The following is a 22,486-nucleotide window of genomic DNA, read 5'->3' as shown; positions in this document are numbered from 1 at the left end:
TTGGCGTGCGCTATTGAAGTAATTACTATGAAGTATGAATGAATCTAGGGGGCCTGGGCAAACTCTATTTCATGGAATATATCAGCAGAGACTGGAGAGACTGGACTTGAGCCACAAGAATACTGGTGACAGGACTGGAATCGGAATAATGCTGGTGACCGGAATAATGCCCAGAACGAATCTTGGAATGGCTCCCCTGAGAATTTGGAAACCACTGTGTCAATACGAACTGAAGCCGAAGAGTCAGAGTGGAAGAGAACACAGCTCTGCATTTTAACTTTAATAGAAGCTTTGTTGTACAGGTGATTTGAGCCAGACAGGAAACAGAATTTATAGGGTTGAGCTGAAGCGGCTTGGTAGTAGTGTTCTGGTGATTTGGTCCCTATGCTCTGAGTATTGCAAAGACATCAGGTGACTGAATCCAGCATGGCTGGAATTTTGGAGGGAAATCTGACATCTAGAACACTGAGTGGAGTTACTGAGATTGACTTCCTGCAGGGAAGCATTATTATGTCTAGTGTGAGAGAGCAATAAAGGGTTATTGCCAGTAGGCGCCGTGTATAGAAGGAACCAATGGCATTATGGTCACCGCACTTTCTGGTATTCTCTGTGCTCCCCACAGACCATGCCTGTGCTGATTCCTCCATGTCACCACGGGGTCTGCAGCATCATTGTTATGCCATTGGATGGACATCACATTGTGGTGGTTCGCTACCATCGATGTTTTTGTTGCAATGGTCACACCCCAATACCTCCATGATGGGGGGCATTTCACGTGACAGCTGTCACCAGGGAGAGTAGGAGGGGGAGAATAAAGCCTCCCTGTATGGTCCGGATATGTAGCAAAAACTGGAGCGGTCCGGACCACACCGGGAGGCTGTAATCTACCCTTCCTCATGTCCCTGGTGAAAGCTATCACAGGACACCCCCCGGCCCAGACAGACTACAAGCCCGGAATGCAGATTTTTATTTTCTTTCCGATGTCTTGTCCGGGTCTGGTTTTTACATAGTCCCAGTTTTTTTACTATCAAATTCATTTAATGATGGTCTGCTGATGTCCATTCCTAGTGTACAGTCACATGCTAGCTAGACAATAGATTGGTATTAGAGCAGAAGTCAACCACAGTATATTCCCCCTAAAAAAAACCCACTGTATTACATAAAGGAAATTAAGTGCTTATTAGTTCTGCTAAGTATCACACAAGCTCCTAACATAAAGTAGGAAAATTAAAGGATCGGTTTTACATGAGACAAATACCGCTGCCACCATAATACGTGTGACTGAAGCGTGATACTAGTGAAGGGGAGATCAACCATGGTTTGCAGTTGCACTGCAGTAACGTCACGGCAAGGCACCGGCAGTCAGACACCACAGAAGGATCTCGGCGCCCTGCATGCCGGGTAGTGTATTCCTGGCATTAGGGGAACTCATACAGCACGTGTCTGATTTGAACTACATTCCCCAATATACATTGCGCGGCTGAAGCGCTGGACGATGTCCGGGGATGTCCTTAACGATGCTGTCATTTGAAAAATTGAGTACAGTGGTCCCAGACTGAGAAGGGTGAGTTATTGCTGTGTGTGATATGTGCTACTTACAGGCGGATCTCACAGGGATAGTCATATTTTGTTCTCCATGTCGCCCACCAGTCATTTACCAACAGCTGTGGGACTGCAAATGCCAGAATGCTAAGAAGGGTTGGATTTGATGGGAATAATAGTGCCACACCATCATATGCACGATTATAGGATATTTATGTGTCTGTGCACAAACTGGCTGTGTCATGTAATCTGTGCAATGTTATGAAACTTGATATTTATTGGAAATAGCTTATCCTAGTCTGGGATCACTTTGATAGGTGTGGTGTATTCATGGACTTATGGGACATTTATTATTGCATAGCATATGCAATGCGATCTGGGTATTATTTATTCATTGCTGACAGCCCCAGCTGACCGCACTGCCCCGCCAACAGAACGGGCTATAGCCCATAGGTTACAATGGGCTACTCCCATCTCAGAATGGTGGCAGCCCAGGAACTCAGTTTAATGCTGCCTGATGTTGATACATTACGCAGCATCGCATCCCCTATAGAAAACTATTAGGGATGCAGGCGTTAGGGGAGCAGGAGGGTTCGTAGCTGGAAACAGATTTTTTATATTTGCAGCTAACCCCCGAAAACACCAATATTAGCACCCGAATTAGCTGCAAATATTTAATAAATGGGTCCCCAAGTGAGAACCAGACTGGACTCTGAAACGCCAGACCGGACAGGATCCATTTATCTGGGGGGAGAGGGGGTAACTAGTTACCGCCTCGTGTAGGGGGCGCAAGAGTTACAGGGTGCTTCGCCAAGCTGCAGTGTGGGTAGGGGGTAGTCAACCTCCTATAGAATACAGAAAAACGGGGGTACACTGCGCTAAAGAATAGGTGGTAATAAACAAATGTGTGCCAATGAAATAAAAGGTAATGAATTTATTTAAAAAAAAAACATATAAAAGAACATGGGGTATGACATATAGATGTGGATGAAAATTCACCAAGTAGAATCAATAGAGGGGTGTTAAAAATTGTCCAGTAGATACGGTACCGTATTAATGTAGCCACTAATAGATAGGTCCGTTCCTATGTTGTCTCCTTGTAAATAGTTGGATCATGTGGTAACCAAGTGTCCAGAGTCACCCGCGGTAGGAATTGATGTGGAGTGTTATTCTCCTATTAGAATAGATGTCCTCCATTCGGGTTCAATCCTGGATGGGTCCTTTGTTAGGTTCCCAATAGATATCCGTGATGTTTTGGGATAATAGACAGGGAGATTGGTCCGGATCAAAGCAATGGTAAATGGCAAGGTCCAAAACTGGATGAGAGCACCCTCTTAGTTCACCAACGCGTTTCGACAAGAATTGGCTTTATCAAGGCCACCTTGATAAAGCCAATTCTTGGCGAAACGCGTTGGTGAGCTAAGAGGGTGCTCTCATCCAGAGGAGACTTTTAATAAAATGTAACTTTTATTCAAAGATGCTTAATAAAATGTTGCGAAATATTGACACAATACAATACATAAAGACACAGGACAATGCAAATATTAAAAGGATGCTAGATCCTTACACAGTGGGGCCCCACTGTATTGCTTTCCCCAATATTCTTAGTAAAGGCCCATACACACTAGACGATTTTCAGCTGAAAATCGTCCAGTGTGTATGCCCCAGTGACGCCAGACTAGCGATGATGCACGCTCCCGCATCATCGCTAGCAAAGTGGGCAGTCTGCTGGTTATACCAGCACATCTAGCGATGATGGCTGGTTTTTCAGCCACCATCGCTAAATGTGTACGCAGCACGGGCTGAAAAATGAAAGACTTTTAGCCCGGCTGATCGCCCGCTCCCTCCCCCTGTTCATACTCACCCCGCCTCGCTCCCACACTGCCCAGCTCACACATGCTGCACCGTGCACTCCTGCACACAAGGACTCCAGTCCTCTCCACCGCCAGGCCGAGCACCCCGCCCCCAGCAGACTGTTCGCTCCCTGCTCCACTGTGTGGAGCATACACACAGCCGCTGACCACCAATGTTAAAGCAGAAAATTGCCAGCAATGTATATATTTCTGGCACCACTAGCCACCAATGTGATTTATAAGCCAGTAATATATACATTGCTGGCACATGCCAGAATTGTATATATCAGTGGCACCACTGGGCACCAATGTATATATTTTATGGTGGCATCGTATACACTGCTGGCACAGGCCAGCCATGTATATGTTGCCAGGGGAGACTCTCACCGTTCTTAAACTCCCCCATAGCAATGAGCACTTCACTCCCCCGTGGCGATGAGCAAGAAGGCTCTGGCATCGAGCACGAAGGCCCTGGCGTCTAATATGTAGGTAAGCAGCACTAATGTGGCATAATATGTAATAGCCATTACAGTGTGTGGTATAATATTTAATGGGCATCATCATGGTGTGTTGCATAATATTTAATGGGCATCAGTGTGTGGCATTATGGTATGTGGTGTAATGGGCATCATGGTGTGTGTGGCATAATGTGTACTGGGCATTGCGGTGTGTGGCATAATGTGTACTGTGCATCATGATGTATGGTATAATGTGTAATGAGCATTATGATGTGTGACATAACATGTAATAGGCATTGCGATGTGTGGCATAACGTGTAATGGACATTACAGTGTGCAAAATCAAGAATAGATTTTTAGCAAAGGTTTAAAAAAAAACATGATAAAGCGGGGCAAGGAGCGGGCCACTGTCCAGGAATTTCTCAACACAAAGGTGGTAACGAAAATGTTATTATGGCACATTGCTGGCGCAGGTGAATGGATTTCTCCCTACGTGCACGGCTGCAAATAAAACTGTAGCTATGCACATGGGCGGGATTTCGATGGGCAGAGGGTCGTTTACCTGATCGCTGGGCTCTGTATATATGCAGCCCACCAATCAGATCTGAATCAGGCCCCAAGTACAGAAATGCACTAAATAAAATGGCCCCTGCTCCCTTGGAATTCAAACCCCGCCCTTTATGTAAATAGCCTTTTACATCAAAGATTTTCAGCAAAGTCTTTTGCCTACTGAAAATCTTTTGATCTTTGGGGAAAATAGCTCAGTGTGTACGCACTACTTTGGTGACCGATATATCTATCAAAGATTTTGGCAAAGTCTTTTGAAATGAAAATCTTCTAGTGTGTATGGGCCTTAAGTCTTTTGTTGAGGTGTTACCATCAATTCACAATACAATTTCCCGGTGTTGGGCAACGGGTGTGCTGCCGCTGGATCCCACTGCGCCTGTGACAGCACCCAGTGCCAATAGCGTTTTGACACCTGATGCTTCACTGCTCAGGGAGGCAGCTGAAGCTACACTAGCCACTGGGGAAGGGGGAGAGGATCAGGGTGTTCCGGTTACCACCGCTGATTTCCCGTCTGCCCAGGTTAGAGTCGGAGAGCTGCGGTGACTGACGGCATACACCGCTTCTCTGTCTCAACGGACCCAGTGGCGACTGGCGTCCGTAGGTAACGCTACAATCTAAGTACAGATCAAAATACATTATTTGAGGGGAAGGGAAACGGGGGTGCGCACACACCGTCCAACTCACCATTTTAGTTGGCACATTATTAGCCTCTGGCTAATATCCTATTACCTGAGGTAATTTATTGCACAGCAGAAGCTGGCTTTCAATGCAATTTTTATAAGTCAGTATTTTCAGTGGTATCATATTATAGCACGTACATTACTCTATACTGCTCAGAAACACATAGTTTCCTAAAAAAAAAAGTTGCAGGTCATTGTGTTTCTGTGGCAGTGATTGTGGCTTTGAAGGTCACTTATCAGGTATTTGGTTTCACTTGCATGAGGTTGACAAAACAAAACCCCTAATAAATGCCAGCATTTGGGGCTAATAGCATACCTCCCAACATTGGTAGCTCAGCAGGCGGGACGCTGCTGCGTGCCGAAATTTTCGGGGGCGTGGCCTAATTTGGGGCGTGGCCTATACTTGCGGCTCTCCCGCGAGGCCACGCCCCCATTTTGCCGCTATGGGGGCATGACCCAGAGGCTCTGTGAGTCTCTAGCCATGCCCCCAGCCCCCTTGCTGCGGGAATAGACGCTGTGCGCATGCGCACAGCGTTTATTCCCCGTTGCTTATCAGCTGACAGGCGGGACTCCCAACAGCCCCCCCCACCGCGGGACACTGCTGCCCGCGGGTGGGACAGCGGGACAGGCCCTGATAATCGGGACTCTCCCGCTAAAATCGGGACTGTTGGGAGGTATGTAATAGGATAGCCACTGTAAATTACCACAGCTAATTGCATACCGCCCATTATAATTATCAATGTTTACACAGTTTAGCAATTTATTATTGCATTGTGTATGTGACACAATGGTCTTAAGGGACCTTTTTTGAGGGAGTAATGGGAATGGCACCAAAAGCGCAGACATGCTGCCACTATATTTGGGGCGTGACCCAGCCTACGTCTGCAATACCACATGCAGTAATAGTAGTTCCAACATCTCATGTCCTGCGGTCCATGGTGTGCGATCATAGGGCTGCTCACAAGTCTGATAATCAGCTAATCTGTGAGTGATGCTTCATCTTTGTATTCAGCCCCTGAGATTCGCAGACACATCTCAATACAAATCCAGATGGCAGCAACATTTGCATATCACCAAAGTTATTAGTAAGCAGTAATTCGTTTTAGACAATTATTTTATACAATTTCTTTTTTTTTTAAGTGATTCATCCTCCTGTCTCCGTGCGAGGGATCTTTATGAATGTTTTCAGCAATGAAACCTCTTCAGCTTATAAACAGAAACTGCAAAATGCTAGGAAGCATTCTACTCCAACAGGGACATGGTCCAGCATTCCTGTCTACATCCTGCCTTTCCCTCAGCAGAAAGAAGAAGGTAAATGGTTATGAGAACGTTGACCAGGAGAAATATGCAAATCTGGTGAGGATGGTCACAACTTCCAAGGCCAGTTTTCGGACACCTGAGGGAATATTTGAGGAAGACAGTTTCTTGTATGGCAAAGTGGTGAAGTCGAAGGTTCCATCACAAGAACCGGAACCTAAGCTCCCCCAGAACCGCGCCCCGCTCAGCAACCCCAACAAAGTTTTATCGTTTGTGGAGAACACAGATCCCAGCATACCAATACATATCAGCCTGCCACCCAGGAGTCAAATGACAAACAACAGACCGCAAAGTGTCACCAGAATCTTGCAGCAGACCATGCCGATGGAGCAGGCATTTTATTTAGAAAGGTGGAAACAGAGAATGATAATGGAACTGGGGGAAGAAGGGTTTATAGCGTACACAGCAGGTATAGTAATATATTATCATCATCTATATATATCTCTAGTGTCCGTGAGTCTCCGAAACACTGCCATCTGCTGGCAGAGAGTGAAACTACATCTCCATCTCACACATGCACAAACACAGAAGGTAGCAGACTAGTTTTCGAAGCTTTTGCCCCGAGTGGGCCTACTAGTAATTTATAACATCCTTATTGTTACAAATTATAAGTCTCTCCCTGCTGATAAAAGTGATGATAATTCTTATACTGGGACATGAATTCATCCCTTGTGTTTTGTTTTTATCTAATATATGAGTTACAGAAACTAAAGCAGAAAGTATTAGTTTCTCTGAAGCAAAAGAGTATATAAATATATATATGGATTTATATTAACATAAATAGACGGAGATGTATTACGCCTCCTACAGAGTATAGAAGATGCTTATAACAACCAATCAGCTTCCTGTTAGCATTTAGCAGGTACATTCTATTAAATCATTCATGTCCAAACTATGGCCCTCCAGCTGTTGTGAAACTACAAGTCCAATCATGCATTGCCCCAGTTTTGCTATTAGGGAATGCTAAAACTATGGCAAGGCATGCTGGGATGTGTAGTTTCACAACAGCTGGAGGGCCACAGTTTGGACATGCCTGCTCTAGGCAACTTCTCCACTCTTTAGAAGGCAATGTAACCCCTTCCTGATAATCTTTTGAAAGCTGTGAATCTTCACGTTCTCTGCTAAGCATAGCAAATTGTTCTACTTTTATTAATGTGGGGATGGTGTAATAATTCTCCAGTAAACCATTGCTATGTGTAATACATATATATTACATACGCTTAGTTTGTTCAGCTAAACCTGGCCACATTTGAGCACTCAAACAGGTCATTTTTGTACATTTCAGTTTCCACTCCTAGAGGGTGCGAGCTGGAATGCTGACAATGGCAGGGGTGTGGGTTGTTAGGTCTACAACAACTAGGTCAACAAGCATTGGGTCAACACCACTAGGTTGACATGGGTCTAGGTCGACAAGGACATTAGGTCGACACAAGCATTAGGTCAACAGTCATAAGGTCGGCATGGGGTTTTTCACTGTCTTTTTACCCGAATGTCAACATTGTCAACATGAACACAGTTTGCACTACATCCCCTCGCATCGCTCGCAATGCTTTGGGCACTATTTTATTCGCCCACCATGCCCTAGGGCAGTTGTTCCCAACCTGGGGTACTAGTACCCCTGAGGGTACTCTGCAGACCAGTTGGGGGTACTTGAATATAATATTGGTAATGGCGGACGATGAAAAGGTCTTTTGATGGCTGAAGAAGAACCATTGCCATGGAGACAAACCATGTTGTGTCATATGCTTGACCAGCAATCCACTGGGAGCTTCCCATGCTGCCCTCAGACATCAGCAGTCATCTGCCCAGCACTGACAAAGGTGGAGGAAGCAGCGGCATTAATCCTACCGGTGTTAGCGGGAATCCTGGAGATAATACACAACCAGTGTCTAGACACAGAAGGGCATGATTCCTGGCTGTATACTACTCCTCCGCTCCTCCTAAATATAAGGACATGCATAAGGATCCGCATACCGCTAAGTACTGTCCATATTTCAAAATGAGAGGAGGGGGTACTTATCAATGAAAAGCCTAATCAAGGGATACGGGAGAGAAAAAAGGTTGGGAACCACTGCCCTAGGGAATGGTAGGTCATGAAATACCGCCTGCTGGCACATGTCAACCTTTTGACTGTCGACCTTGTCCATGTCGGCCTAATGCTTGTGTTGACCTAGACCCATGTCGACCTTGTTGCCTGTCCACTTAGTGGTGTCGACCTAGGTGCTGTAGACCTAATGACCGTATCCCAATGTCAGCTGATCTCAGCCGAATGAAGCAACAGTTGAGTAGCTCTGTTGGTCGCCACCTGCTGGCGTGTGTAAGAATTGAGTGTGTGCCCCCCCCCCTTCCCATTAAGTTGTCATAGTTGTAACAGTTGTCATTTTGTTTCAAGCTATCTTCTCTCAGGGAAAGCTGTTCCATGCAAGGCTGGAGGACCTGCTTTTGTCTGGAGAGGAGTATACCAGGAAGCAGGAAGAAACCAAAGAGCTATCTGGGTATCTGGCCAGTGTGGAACATGTGCTGTCTGACGTGGCAGAAATAAAGACTCTGGAGAGTGCTGTTGTGCACTCACAGTTGAATTATCTGGGATTTGTTGACTGTGTGGCTCAGTATAGGTAGGAATATTTTTTTTTCTGGTGCCTCGGAAATGCATTCACAAGAAACTGTAACTATGTGCTAACTCAAGGCAAAGTTAACAAAGAGAGTCAAAAGTGCGCCCATTGCCGTGGTGATTCACACTCGCTAATCATTCGCAAAGCAAAGTTTTTTTCTCTAATGGACAAAACCATGTCCTGTACCTCCCTCCAAGGAGTATGTAATGGGGTCCAAGTTTTCCTGAGGTGCAGGATGTCGGCTGATAATAGCATTTTTAAACACAGCAGCAATCATGTACACTGCACAACCAGGTTAGTTTTGCCATGTAATTGATTGCCACATTAAAAAAATGGGAAAACTCTCCCAAATTCTCTCACATTCTGATTCTCACAACCTATTACATTTGGCCCATAGGGCGAAATGTACTAATCCTATGGGGTATATGTAATAGTCTGAGTTTGCCAGGGATGCAGGATTTTGGCTGATAATAGCCGTATTTTTAAAGCGGCAATCATTTACAAGGCAAAATCAACCTGTGTTCACCTACTGAATGATTGCGCTTTAAAAATGCTGCTATAATCAGCTGACATCCTGCACCTCAGGCAAACCCTATTACATATACGCCTTGGAGGGAGATACAGTGCCAGCCAATCACTTTCTAACTACTATATGTGTTACAGGCTGTGTTTGAAAAATGACAGGAGCTGATTGGTTGTAAGTTTATCGCTGTTCGTATTACCTCTCTCCAAGGTTCAGTACTGCCCCATAATCACATATAAAAATTGAGTCTATGCATAAGAAATTATCTTTCTAACAAAAAAAAAACTTTGGCTGCCAGGCATATTTTTCTGTAGATACAAAATTTCCTTTGTGAGACTATGCTGTTTAGTAAAGGCACCTAGATGTTTGGAATCAATTTCAAGCAGTGCCAACGTTACTATTGTATCAGAACCGGTTATTGGCTGTGCCAACGTTACTATTGTATCAGAACCTGTTATTGGCTGTGCCAACATTACTATTGTATCAGAACCTGTTATTGGCTGTGCCAACGTTACTATTGTAACAGAACCTGTTATTAGCTGAGTAGCTGGCATATTAGCTGATGGGGGTTTAGCTACAATGGAGCAATTACACAGTATGCATGTCTATCTCTTGTAGAGTATATCAGTCCTAGTATATTAGACCACAATCTTATTCCTATAGTGGATCAAAATGGTTGTTATAATAGTTTTCATTCTAGCACCTTTGAAAGTCTGTGCAATTCCTTCTTCCTTCCTGGGGTGTCGCTCTCTGCTCTGGTGTTTCCAGCAAAGTCTGGTCTGTATCTCTATACAGGCCAGACTGTACTAAAGGCACCAAAGCAGACCGCAACATGCCGGGAAGGACTAAAGAACTGCATAGGCTTTCCAAAGGTGCCAGGTGCTAGAATGAACACTATGGGGGCATTCAATTGTTGATGGATTTTTCGCCCAGGAGAAATATCTGCAGTTTGCCACTGTTTTTAGGGTGAATTGGATTCGCCCTTTTCAATTCCCAAGCCAATTTTTCATCTAGCTGAAAAAGGGCGAAAACCACGTGGATCGGCAAATTCCATGTGTTTATGACCATTTTTGGTTGAAAATGCAGGTGTTTTCACCTGATTTTGGGTCCATTTTCACCCATGCCATTTCACCCTCCCCCCCCCCCCCCAAAAAAAAAGGTAAAAAGTCATTGCCAAAAAAGTACTCAAAAAGGGTAAAACCGCCCACAATCACAGAACGCCCCCCCCCCCCAAAAAAAACCTGCATTTAATTGATACCCCTAAATAAAAAGGGGGATACTCTGGCCAGTATTCAATGCCTCTGATTCGCCATTTATTTCAGCGAATCTGGCAATTCGCCTGTTTTCTGGCGAATTTTCTCACAGAAAAAACAATTCGCCCTATTCAATGGACACAATTCGCTGCAAATGAAGAGCGAATGTCTGGCGATTCGCCGTTTGTGATTCGCCGTGGTTTTCAATGGGGTTTTCAGTGGAATTCGGCGAGAGTGTATTCAATGCTGAAGTGGAGAACTGCTTTCTCCAGTGATTTTCGCCAGGATTCTCCATTTTACATTTGTCATCTTTTTTAGGTGAACTGGAATGTGATCTTTGAAAATAAAGCGTTTTTTATTTTTATTTTGGTGTCAAAAAATAAGATTTTTTTTTCTGTGAAGGGACATGCTATTTTTATTCATGTGCTTGCAGCACATGAATATATTTTAAATTATTATTATTTTTTTTTTTTTTCACACATTCACCAGCAGTGGGCTGACCCGGGAGCCGCTCATTAATATTCATATATTCACTGCACACTGGTCCCGATCATTACATATGCACGATCGGGACCAGTGTGTAGCGGCTCCCTAACACAGCCCCCTGCCAGCTCTGGGGGGCTCTCCCTGTGTCCCCGACAGCCCTCCTTAACCTCCACAGTGTCCAGCGCAGGCAGGGAGGCTTCCATCTCCCTGCCTGCAGCCGTCCTCCGGCTCCCTGCGGCATTCGCCGGGGGGTTAAAATTCGCCGCCAGGGGCAGCAAGCCCCTGAGGAGTTGAATAGGGGGTGAGGGAGGGCTGGCAGCGAATGCACCAGCCCTCCGGAACCCGGCGATTGTGCAGCGAATCCAAAACAGGATTTGCTGCACAAGGGGAATTAAAGTATTGAATACCTGCATTTTTGTTAGATGAAGTATAATATAGATCCGTTATATGAACATTATTCAGTGCAGGAACAAGATATACAAGTGTCCTATATCAAATTAATCAACAGTTTCCTTATGCATCCTAGTCACATTGTTAATTAAACTCATATTATCCAAAAAAGAAGGAAACACTAGAAAGTGTTACAGTGTTACACAAATGCAGGTATTCAATACTTTAATTCCCCTTGTGCAGCGAATCCGATTCGCTGCACAATCGACAGGTTCCGGAGGGCTGCAGCATTCGCTGCCAGCCCTCCCTCACCCCCTATTCAACGCCTATGGGGCTTGCTGTCCCTGGCGGTGAATTTTAACCCCCCCCCCCCGGCGAATGCCGCAGGGAGCCGGAGGATGGCTGCAGGCAGGGAGATGGAAGCCTCCCTGCCTGCGCCGGACACTGTGGGTGTGAAGGAGGGCTGTGGGGGACACAGGGAGAGCCCCCCAGAGCTGGCAGGGGGCTGTGTTAGGGAGCCGCTACACACTGGTCCCCATCGTGCATATGTAATGATCGGGACCAGTGTGCAGTGAATATATGAATATTAATGAGCGGCTCCTGGCTCGGCCCCCTGCTGGTGAATGTGTAAAAAAAATATATATTGTTTAAAAAAAAAATATATACAATTAAAAATATATTCATGTGCTGCAAGCACATGAATAAAAATAGCATGCCCCTTCACAGAAAAAAAAATCAGATTTTTTGACACCAAAATAAAAATAAAAAACGCTTTATTTTCAAAGATCACATTCCAGTTCACCTAAAAAAGATGACAAATGGAAAATCCTGGCGAAAATCACTGGAGAAAGCAGTTCTCCACTTCAGCATTGAATACACTCTCGGCGAATTCCACTGAAAACCCCATTGAAAACCACCAGCGAATCGCGGTGAATCACAAACGGCGAATCGCCAGACATTCGCTCTACATTTGCAGCGAATTGTGTCCATTGAATAGGGCGAATTGTTTTTTTCTGTGAGAAAATTAGCCAGAAAACAGGCGGATTGCCAAATTCGCTGAAAAAAATGGCGAATCAGAGGCATTGAATACTGGCCAAAGTGTTACACAACATGGCGTTCCAAGAGGGTATGTTTGACGTGACTACAGCAAAGATGTACGAGGACACATCTGGTTTTCTGTATATATTTCTGCCACTCCCTACTCACACATCACTATGTGAACAGACATTTATTCTATTATATGTCACAGTATTGCTTGATTTACTGTCCTATTATAAAATGTCTTGAAATCCTATGCAGGGGGAAGCTGTGCGTGATAGACTGGAAAACCTCTGAGAAGCAGAAACCACACTTAAAGAACACATTTGACAATCCACTACAGGTTGCAGCATATATGGGGGCTATAAATCATGACAGCAATTATAACTTCCAGGTAAGTCCAATGGTATTTTACATTACCCTTTGTGATGGAGCCATAATTAAGTACTAAGGCTGCCAAAAATGCAGCTTCCTAGACATTATATGTATAAGGTTAAATTGTTTGGACAGACCAATGAAATGCAGAACAGAAGGGTTGGTTAGATCTGGATGTAGTAGCATACTACATAGAAGGTGATTAAAGTAAAAAAATACTCTATGCTTAAAATCTATTAGATTTAGGCTAGAAATCTAGCATGTAATTACCTTCTTTATACTTGTAAAGGAGTTTCAATCCCACAACAATTTTTTTTAGGGTAATTGGAGCATCTACTTAACCAGAAGTTTGTGTTGTGTTGTATGGGTGCTCCCAGGGGATTCAGTATTAAATCCCGGCAGTCGGGATCCCGGCGTTTAGAATCCCGACGCTGGAATCCCGATCACTGAAATCCCGACAAGGGGGGACGTGGATCGCCGCACCCCTTGCAGGCTCGCTGCGCTCGCCACGCAGCGGGCCCGGTGCCTCGCTACGCTCGGCTCACTAATTTGTTCTCCCTCCAGGGGTGGCGTGGACACCCACGGAGGGAGAAAGTGTTGGGATTTTGGCGATCGGGATTCCAGCGTCGGGATCCCGACCGCCGGGATTTACACTGCATCCCCTCCCAGGAACTGTGGGGTACAAAAAGTATGACGTTTGGACAAGTGATATCTGTCCCCATAAAAAAACGTTATGTGCAAGGTGATACTGCTCCAGCCAATCAGCTCCAATATGTAAATTGACATATTGGAGCTGATTGGCTGGGGCATTATCACCTTGCATTCCGCTTCTCCAAGCTTTATAGATTTACTCCTGAAAATCAAGTACTCAAGAAAGTTTATGATTGAAAGCTTCAATAAAAGAAGATCATTCTTTTGTGGGGAACTCTTTTAGATTCATATCCTGTTTAATGCATGCAATAAAACATTACTTTTAATTCTTTTGTTTAAAAAAGGGTGTATATTTTCTTTAACGTTACAAACCTAAAATTAAAACTGGTAAATCATTGGTGCTGATGGTCAATCTTTATCCATGATACTGATAGTCATTGTACAGAATAATCGTGTCATTTATTCCTACAATAGCAACAATATATAGTAGTACTAGTAGTCATTTACATAACAAGAAGAAGTCATGTGGATGATTCCAGGAATGATGGCAAAATGCTGCATAAGATGTCACACTATTGACTCCTAAAATAGTAACAATTTATCAGATCAGTTGTCTCATGGCGAAGATAATGCAGCGATGAAAAGTAATCTTATAAAGACATGTCCTCAAGTGTATACAAACAGTAATGCTCCGGAATTGACAACAGTTACTAGTGTCCACGCTAGGTCTCTTTTGCAGGCGCCGCGCCCTGCCCATTTTTCTAACTTCTAAATGCGCCCTGTCCTTATTTGTGCAGTATTGTGCGCCCTTCTACTGCCCATTGCACTGAGAGGCCTGAACCCTCTGCTCCCCCCAGCGCCTCCACCGCTGCAGCTGCACGTTGTGTATAAGAGCGGATCGCAGCGCCGCAGGCTTCCTCCACCCCTCCGGTGGCTCCTGAGCATCACTTACTGGCAGCTGTGATGATTGGATGCCAGGCCGCGAGCTCCGATTGGCTCACGTATTTGAAATGACCGAGAGCCGCCGGATGGGTGAGGGAAGCCTGCGGCGCTGTGATCCGCTCTCATACTTACAGTGGTGGAGGCGGAGGCCGGACCCGGACTACAGGGGTGAGTCTCTGCACTACAGGGGGCTTTAAGCAGCATTAGCACCACCGCTACAGGGGGCAGTAAGCAGCATCAGCACCACAGGGGGCATTAAGCAGCAGCATCATCACCACAGGGGGGCATTAAGCAGCAGCACTATAGGGGGCATTAAGCAGCAGCACTACAGGGACATTAAGCAGCAGCACTACAGAGGGGCATTAAGCAGCAGCACTGCAGAGGGCATAATGTGGCCGCGCGTGCTATCAGTACCACTAAGAAAAAAAAATATCTACTTGCACCACTGCATAGACTGGTTGTCTTGTATTTTTCTGCATTGCGGCTGTGAGCGGTAGGTCATCTATTCTAGGTGTCCCCCATCTAACTCTTGGGGGGGGTGCCCACTCGGTGGGGAGCACCCTGCCCTAAAAAAATCCTAGAGTGAACACTATTACCACTTTTAATTAGCGCTGCTGCTAGGCATTGTGTATTTGGTCTCGTAAAGGCAAGTCTCGTAAAGAAGCAGGGGCACCAGTGTTACTGTCATGTGTATCATGTGTTGCTGGTTTGTCCCCTCAGGATCAGGTACAGGACGGCTTGTGTGCAAGTTGCTACAATGCGCAAAGACGGCCCGCAGCTTCAGCCTCTTCTCGAACCAGCATAGGCAGCGTCAAGAGGAATGCTTTGCATAGAGGGGGTTCCACGTCGCACTTATGTACTGCTGACTCAGATTCTGGGTCCGACTATAAGGACTCCGGTTCCGTTTCTTCCGACGTAGAGGTCTCTTTGGCATCAGAGAAAGCTCCGTCGCGGATTGATGTGGTTTGTTTAGTTAGGGCGGTGAGGGAAGTGTTGACTATGGAGGACACGATCCACCTCCCCAGTTCAAGGCCCTAATTTTAAGTGAAATTCTCATCATGGATGACGAAGGCTTTGGGAGAATGGGCGGAGGCAAGGCTTTGGGAGAATGGGCGGAGGCCCTCTCTACAGGTCTTTCCGCCGGTTCAACAAGGAAAACAAAATATTTATAATTTAAGAGAGCGCACTGAGTTGATTAAATAATTATTTAATGTATATAAGAAAATGTATTAACATTTCACATGTATATCTGCACACATAGATAACAATTTATTATAAAAATAAAAAATAATAATAGTAAAAATCAATATTCAAGTTAAATATAAAAGCATAACATATGTCCAGCAGCATCCACAGTTAACCTATAAATGTATCCACTTTAGGTTGGCTCTTACCCACTACTATACATTTACATGGTTCTAACTTAACAATAACAAAATGAATATTGCGTTGGTCCATGGTGGCTGTGCCACTACAATTCATAAAGAACTGATAACCCCATCGCCAAGGGGCCACACCCGATAGCCATGCAATAACAGCCACGGGTGGGGTGGGTCTCTTTGTCTCAGGTTTCCAAGCCTGTATGTGGGTCTCTTTGTCTCAGGTTCCCAAGCCTGTATGTGGGTCTCTTTGTCTCAGGTTCCCAAGCCTGTATGTGGGTCTCTTTGTCTCAGGTTCCCAAGCCTGTATGTGGGTCTCTTTGTCTCAGGTTCCCAAGCCTGTATGTGGGTCTCTTTGTCTCAGGTTCAAAAGCCTGTATGTGGGTCTCTTTGTCTCAGGTTCCCAAGCCTGTATGTGGGTCTCTTTGTCTCAGGTTCCCAAGCCTGTATGTGGGTCTCTTTGTCTCAGGTTCCCAAGCCTGTGTGTGGGTCTCTTTTTGGTTCCCAAGCCTGTATGTGGATCTCTTTTTGGCTCCCAAGCCAGAGCTGTTGCTTTAATTCATGGCAACAGAAATATTTTGATCAAAGCTCACCACTGTTTCCAGTCCTCCACCCTCCGCTATAAGATCCTCAAAGAGCTGGATGAAATATTTGGGATCATTATTGAAGCGGAGCATCGTTGCACTCATTAGGTTGGTAATAGACAGGCAACGGCTCCAAAAAGCTTCACTCGAGCCGAAGACTAGGAAATATCTCATTGGGTAGGCGAGCTCACTACCCATGTATGAATAGGCTACGTAGAGACACGTTAACAGCCATACCATTAGTTCCTGCTCGGTGTCTAGCTCAGATGACATTACTTCATGGCAGAGCATGTAGAGGAATATTAGATTGGCTGGACTGAGGAAGCTGATGGTCTGACTCCAGTAGGGGATGGTCTCCAGTAGTCAGCATCTATGCAACATATGTTGGTGATACCTGCTTCTTACACCTGCTACAGAGGAACGCTGCAAGACAGGCCAGCAGCTCGCTGTTGGATACCTGCACTGTCTTGGCTTTTATTGGCAAGAAGTCTTCCTTTTCTTCAGCAGGCTCATAGACAGGCTTCTTGGTAAAGGTGTCATGTGAGACCTGTGTGTAGATTAAGTCAACACAGGAGAGGGAAGTCTTCAGGCTCTCTCTGACTAGATGGTAACATCAACTCGGCCATTTTTGCTCTGTCTTCTTCTAGTCATAAATTTTCTTAAGCGCCCGATCAGTGAGTGTCTCTCGGCAGATCTTCCAGTGTTGTTGTTCTGGGCATCCGTGCGCTGGGCGTCACTTGATACTTTTTCATCTGGACGCTTTGGCTTGCGGCAGCACGGGAATGTCAGGCAATTCCACATTGTTATTCAGTGATCTGTTCTGGCTGTGGTCTGTGGTGGCTCTGATTTGCAGAATTCAATAAAATAATAACGGTCTGTTTCCAGCACGTTGGGAATGATGCTTCCTGGGTCAGTCCAAGGCAGCAAATGAATCCTCCTTAAAATTGTAATGAATTTTGGTGAAATATAGATTGTATTATCACCTTATTTAAAGCCCTATAAGGAAGGACATGTGTTTAAAACAACTGATTAAAACATTGATAAGATGTTGAATAATTTGAAAGATAATTAGTTGAAAGTAAAAAAAATAGTCCAGTAATGAGTAGCACATCCTCAACCAGCCAGTATCAGCGGGGTGCCATCCATAACTCCGGACGGCAGCACTCACCCAAATAAATATTTTCTGACGCAGTGGTTAAATCATCAATGTTTCAAACCTTTTATTTAGCGGTTCTTCTTCAGGATGTACAAAATACAGTGCATTAAAACCAACATTTATACATACCCAGCGATGTCTACACCAATGAACACTGGCCGTTCTGGCGCCATTCAGCAGCACCTCCACGCTTCTGCATACCGCGCACAACATGCGCGTCAGCGCCGGACCCGCATCAGGCCGCCCAGACACGCCCACATCACCTTAGTAACCACCGACTCATTTGCTCTGCAACCTCACCTAGGACACCGGGTGACCTTCAGCAATGGGTACATTCCGCTCCTCCATAGTCTCTGTGATTTAAGAAAATATTTTACCTTTTTTCATATGAGAACCGTGGATATAATGCAGGGATAAAGGCGACTCATTGACTCAGTATGACCATGTTTAATGGGTGTAATCCTAGTGCAGTGTTCAATTTTTTATATATGTTTTTGTGTTTGTTTCTAATGCAAAATTCTAATATAAAATGTGCCCGTCTGATGGTGCGGGGTGCGGGCAGCTGATGTAAGCGGATGTCAGCTGCCCGCCCTGTCCTCGCACAGGGTGCCCGCAGGTCTGAGACACCATAGAAGTGTCTCAGATCTGCAAGCGCTGAAGAAATCATTCCATGGTCGCCGACCATCTAATGACTTCTCCCCCAGCACCCAAGGCTGCATATGGATGATTATGCAAATCGCATGCCTGCTGGGGTTCGGGCGGGCATGGGTGAAGTCAACCAGAATAAGGGCCATAATGTGGATACATGTGGACACATTGTGTGTGTTACATAAAGGGAGGACGTAAAAAGAACATTATAGCCCTGACTCCGATCTGATGCAGTACAAATTTGTTCGGAAAATGGGCAATACCATGTGCACTGCAGGTGGGGCAGATGTAAAATGTGCAGAGAGAGTTACATTGCAAAAATAATGCAGCCACTGTTTACCCTGCACAGAAACAAAATAACTCTCACAAATCTAACTCTCTCTGCACATGTTACATCTGCCCCACCTGCAGTGCACTTGGTTTTGCCCATTTTCCAAACAAATCTGATCACAGTACAAATTTGTTTGGCCATGGTAAAACTGTTGCAGGGCTTGCTGGGATGTTTTGTTCAACAGCTGGAGGGCCAAAGGTTCCCCTTCCCTGGTGTAAAGGATGGAGCACTAAAGATAATGGTGCCCTCCTCAGTAATTAGAATCTGGCTTGAAAATATCCGGTTAACTAACACTGAGGCAGATGTATAAAGCCTGGTGAAGAGATAAAGTAGATGGTGATAACGTACCAGCCAATCAGCTGTTTAAAAAATGACAGTTGGGCGTTGATTGGCTGGTGAGTTATAACCTTCCACTTTATCTCTTCACCAGGCTTTATACATCTGCCTCAGTGTTAGTTAACCGGATATTTTCAAGCCAGATTCTAATTACTGAGGAGGGCACCTTTTAATTTTGATGGACAAAACTGTAGACATGGCGTGTTGTGTCCTTTAAGCTGAAATATACAGTTATCGTAATGCATGTTAATGAGTTCATTGACTCACTGCGGTAAATTTACTAAGATGGGAGTTCCATTAAAGATGGGATGTTGCAACCAATCACATTTTATATTATGTTCTAGGAGGTGCTAAATAATAAGTAGAATCTGAATGGTTGCTATGGGCAACATTCCATCTTAAATAGAACTCCCATCTTAGTAAACTTATCCCACTGACTATTTTTTAAATCCCTGTGTCCAGGAAACCAGCATTCTATAAATATAGGGCCTGCAGCATAGAAGAATGAACATTAAATGGGTGAGGCATGGAGGATTCTGGATTTTGCGGAGTTGCTTTAATGAGTGAGAGACCTGTATAATATAAACAGTGTATGGGCGATAAACAACCAGCCAATCAGCTCCTGCCTGATATTTTTCAAACACAGTCTGTGACATGGCAGGTAGGAGCTGATTGGCTGGCTGTTTATCACTCTCCATTTTATCACTTTTGAAGCTTAGTGCAACTGGCCCTATGTATGGTGAGTTTTTGCTTTGTTTTCTTATATGTTGTTAAGGTGCCCATACACGGTACAATGGTGCTGTGCGATGCGCACTTCCACGGGCATCCCATCGCACAGCACATAGAGTCCCTGCAGCCTGTGCTTTTTTAACTAGGCCCGATCGCATTGTATGCAAATGATGCGATCTAGTTCAAAAACGCACAGGAATATTGTACCGTGCATGGGCACCATTAGTTCACCGTTTTGATAACACTAGGGTTGACCGTTTTTATTTTGATGTAGTTCTTGTATGAGAAATTAACTAATATAACTTCATCTTTCAGGTTGACTGTGGACTCATAGTAGTGGTCTATAAAGACGGATCCCCTGCACACGCCCATTTTATGGACCCCAGCGCTTGTTTACATTACTGGGACAAGTGGTTGCTACGACTCGAAGAATATAAAGAGAAAAAGGAGGAAAAACAATAGTAACGTCATTGTTCTATACAATAAGCCATATAGAAGAAGGATTTTTAGCATTCAGAATTGTGAATGTATAGGTCCCAAGATCAGGGTATTAGGAGTGTAATGGGGAGAGCAGGACTTTTCCAGTGCACTTCTTCCTTCCTTTGTAATGGAGATTCCCAGTAGAAAATTGTGGGAAACCACCTGATAAAATGAAAACAATAAAGGTAGTAGTACAAAGATAGTATGAACTTTAAATATCTTACATTTTTACCAAGTTGTTACGTGCTCGTTTTATATTTGATAAAGGAAACTGCTTTTCTTTTCCAGAAATATTAGTATTGTTATTGATCTAATTGGTATTCATTAAAAATGTAAACAATTCAAAATACGTTAGCTTTATTCTCAAACATGCTAGTATTGGCTTGATTACTTTCCAGGATATAGCTCTACTTGCTGCGTGGTGCCCTGCTCATACAGTGGCCGAAAAGGTGCAGTGTGACATGGTTACATTCACGGTGCACATAGAGAAATGGTTACATTCTATACTAGTGCAGGGTCAGACATGATACGGATCCGATACGTAATCCCGGCGGTCGGAATCCCGACCGCCGAAATCCCGACATGGGGGGGACGTGGATCGCCCCCCCCTTGCGGGCTCGCTGCGCTCGCCACGCAGCGGGCCCGGTGCCTTTCTACGCTCTGCACGCTATTTCATTCTCCCTCTATGGGTGTCGTGGACACCCACGGCGGGAGAAAGTTTCGGGATTTCGGCGGTCGGGATTCCAGTGTCGGGATTCTGAACGCCGGGATCCCGACCGCCGGCAAATTGACCGCATCCCCATGATACACATGTATATGGGCGTTGCTGCTAGGTGTGGACAATTACAAGTGATTTATATTTAGTGCTAAATTGATCATCTATAGCAGGCATGTCCAACGTTGGCCCTCCAGATGTTGGGAAACTACACATCCCAGCATTCTTTGCCACAGTTTTGCTATTCGAGAATGCTAAAACTATTGCAAAGCATGCAGGGATGTGTAGTTTCAAAACATCTGGAGGGCCAACGTTGGACATGCCTGATCTATAGTAATGAACAAATTAAACCCAACACCATCACCATTCATTGTTCCATTATTTAAAATACTTGCATTGTGTGCAAACACTTTTGATTATATACATACTAAGTTATTATATCATTAAAAACCTGTTACATTGCACAGATTATATAATTGTTCAATAATGCATGCGGAACAATGGCGTGAGATTAAGCGGACAGCTAGATCTCAGTCCATTGTTCCGAATGCCATCCCTCTGGAAAAGGTGAGTCATTTCTCTGTACTTGTGTAGTGACGGATTGGAGCAGTAATGAATTTGGAACTGATGCGTTTTTTTTTCCCCATGAAGAAAAGTTGCTAGAAAAGTTTCTGCTTTACAAATAAAGTCTAATGGGCCCCACACATTGGGCGACATTCAGGCATTTTCTGTGGGGTTTTACTAAATAACTCAAAAAATGTCTGAAAACGCATGTAAATCGCTGTACACACAGTAGCCCAGACAACGATTTAAACATGCGGCTCCACCATTCTGAGGGGTAGATTTATTATAGCGGCGCTAAGACCGCCGCTATAACAGTTCCTGCTTCGCCTCAGTAGCGAGGCGAAGCAGGAGGGGACACTGACAAGATCTACTAAGATCTTGCCGCCGAAGCGGAGGAGCGCTAACTCCCCCTCCGGCGATGTCCCCTCCAGCTGACAGTGCGTCAGTGAACACTGACGTGCTGTCTCCTTCCCGGCCGGCTGGACTGCGCATGTGCGGGATCTCGCTACTCATGCGAGATCCCAGCGCAGCTCAGAGCCAGCAGCAGGGACAGCGCTGTCCCTGCTGTAGACATAGGGCTTCGCCGCCTGCAGCTGTCGAAGTCGATAGCTGCAGGCGGCGGAACGGTCAGCGATGCTGACCGTTCATAAATTAAATATGCATGATGCGCCCTGTACTAAAACTAGTACATGCGCTATGACGCCGTCCCCCCCACCGCCACAGCACAGCGTGTGTGATAGATCAGGGGAAGCGCTATCCCCTGCCATAACGCATATTCCCCTGATCGTCAGATCATAAATCTACCCCTGAATCTGCCCACGATTCAGAACGGCCCCATTGTATAATTAAGTGTAGTTGCTCAGAAGTAGGGATGCCA

At 45.0% G+C, this 22,486-nt stretch overlaps 1 protein-coding gene across 2 annotated transcripts; it reads left to right on the top strand.

The window, feature by feature from the left end:
* The first annotated feature begins 1,405 nt into the window (after positions 1-1,405).
* On the top strand, positions 1,406-20,530 carry MGME1 (mitochondrial genome maintenance exonuclease 1). 2 transcript variants are annotated; one of them, XM_083175952.1, is made up of 5 exons: positions 1,406-1,564; positions 6,241-6,826; positions 8,810-9,032; positions 12,981-13,113; positions 20,166-20,530. In XM_083175952.1, exons 2-5 carry the CDS (start codon positions 6,280-6,282, stop codon positions 20,310-20,312), a joined length of 1,050 nt encoding a protein of 349 aa, XP_083032078.1. In that variant the 5' UTR covers positions 1,406-1,564; positions 6,241-6,279; the 3' UTR covers positions 20,313-20,530. The 2 variants fall into 2 exon arrangements, with proteins under 2 accessions (XP_083032078.1, XP_083032079.1); XM_083175953.1 differs by lacking the exon at positions 1,406-1,564 and adding an exon at positions 3,864-3,884.
* Positions 20,531-22,486: the final 1,956 nt, after the last annotated feature.

The sequence above is a fragment of the Crinia signifera genome, chromosome 3 (assembly GCF_055691185.1).
Source record: "Crinia signifera chromosome 3, ASM5569118v1, whole genome shotgun sequence".
Lineage (NCBI taxonomy): Eukaryota > Metazoa > Chordata > Amphibia > Anura > Myobatrachidae > Crinia > Crinia signifera.
This window is presented reverse-complemented; position numbering and strand designations above follow the sequence as displayed.

Excerpts from the sequence above, each read along its gene's own strand:
- MGME1 (XM_083175952.1), top strand. The coding sequence starts at position 6,280 with ATGTTTTCAGCAATGAAACCTCTTCAGCTTATAAACAGAAACTGCAAA. Across the intron at positions 6,827-8,809 it reads GTTTATAGCGTACACAGCAG|CTATCTTCTCTCAGGGAAAG; the intron begins GTATAGTAATAT and ends TTTTGTTTCAAG. Across the intron at positions 13,114-20,165 it reads ACAGCAATTATAACTTCCAG|GTTGACTGTGGACTCATAGT; the intron begins GTAAGTCCAATG and ends TTCATCTTTCAG.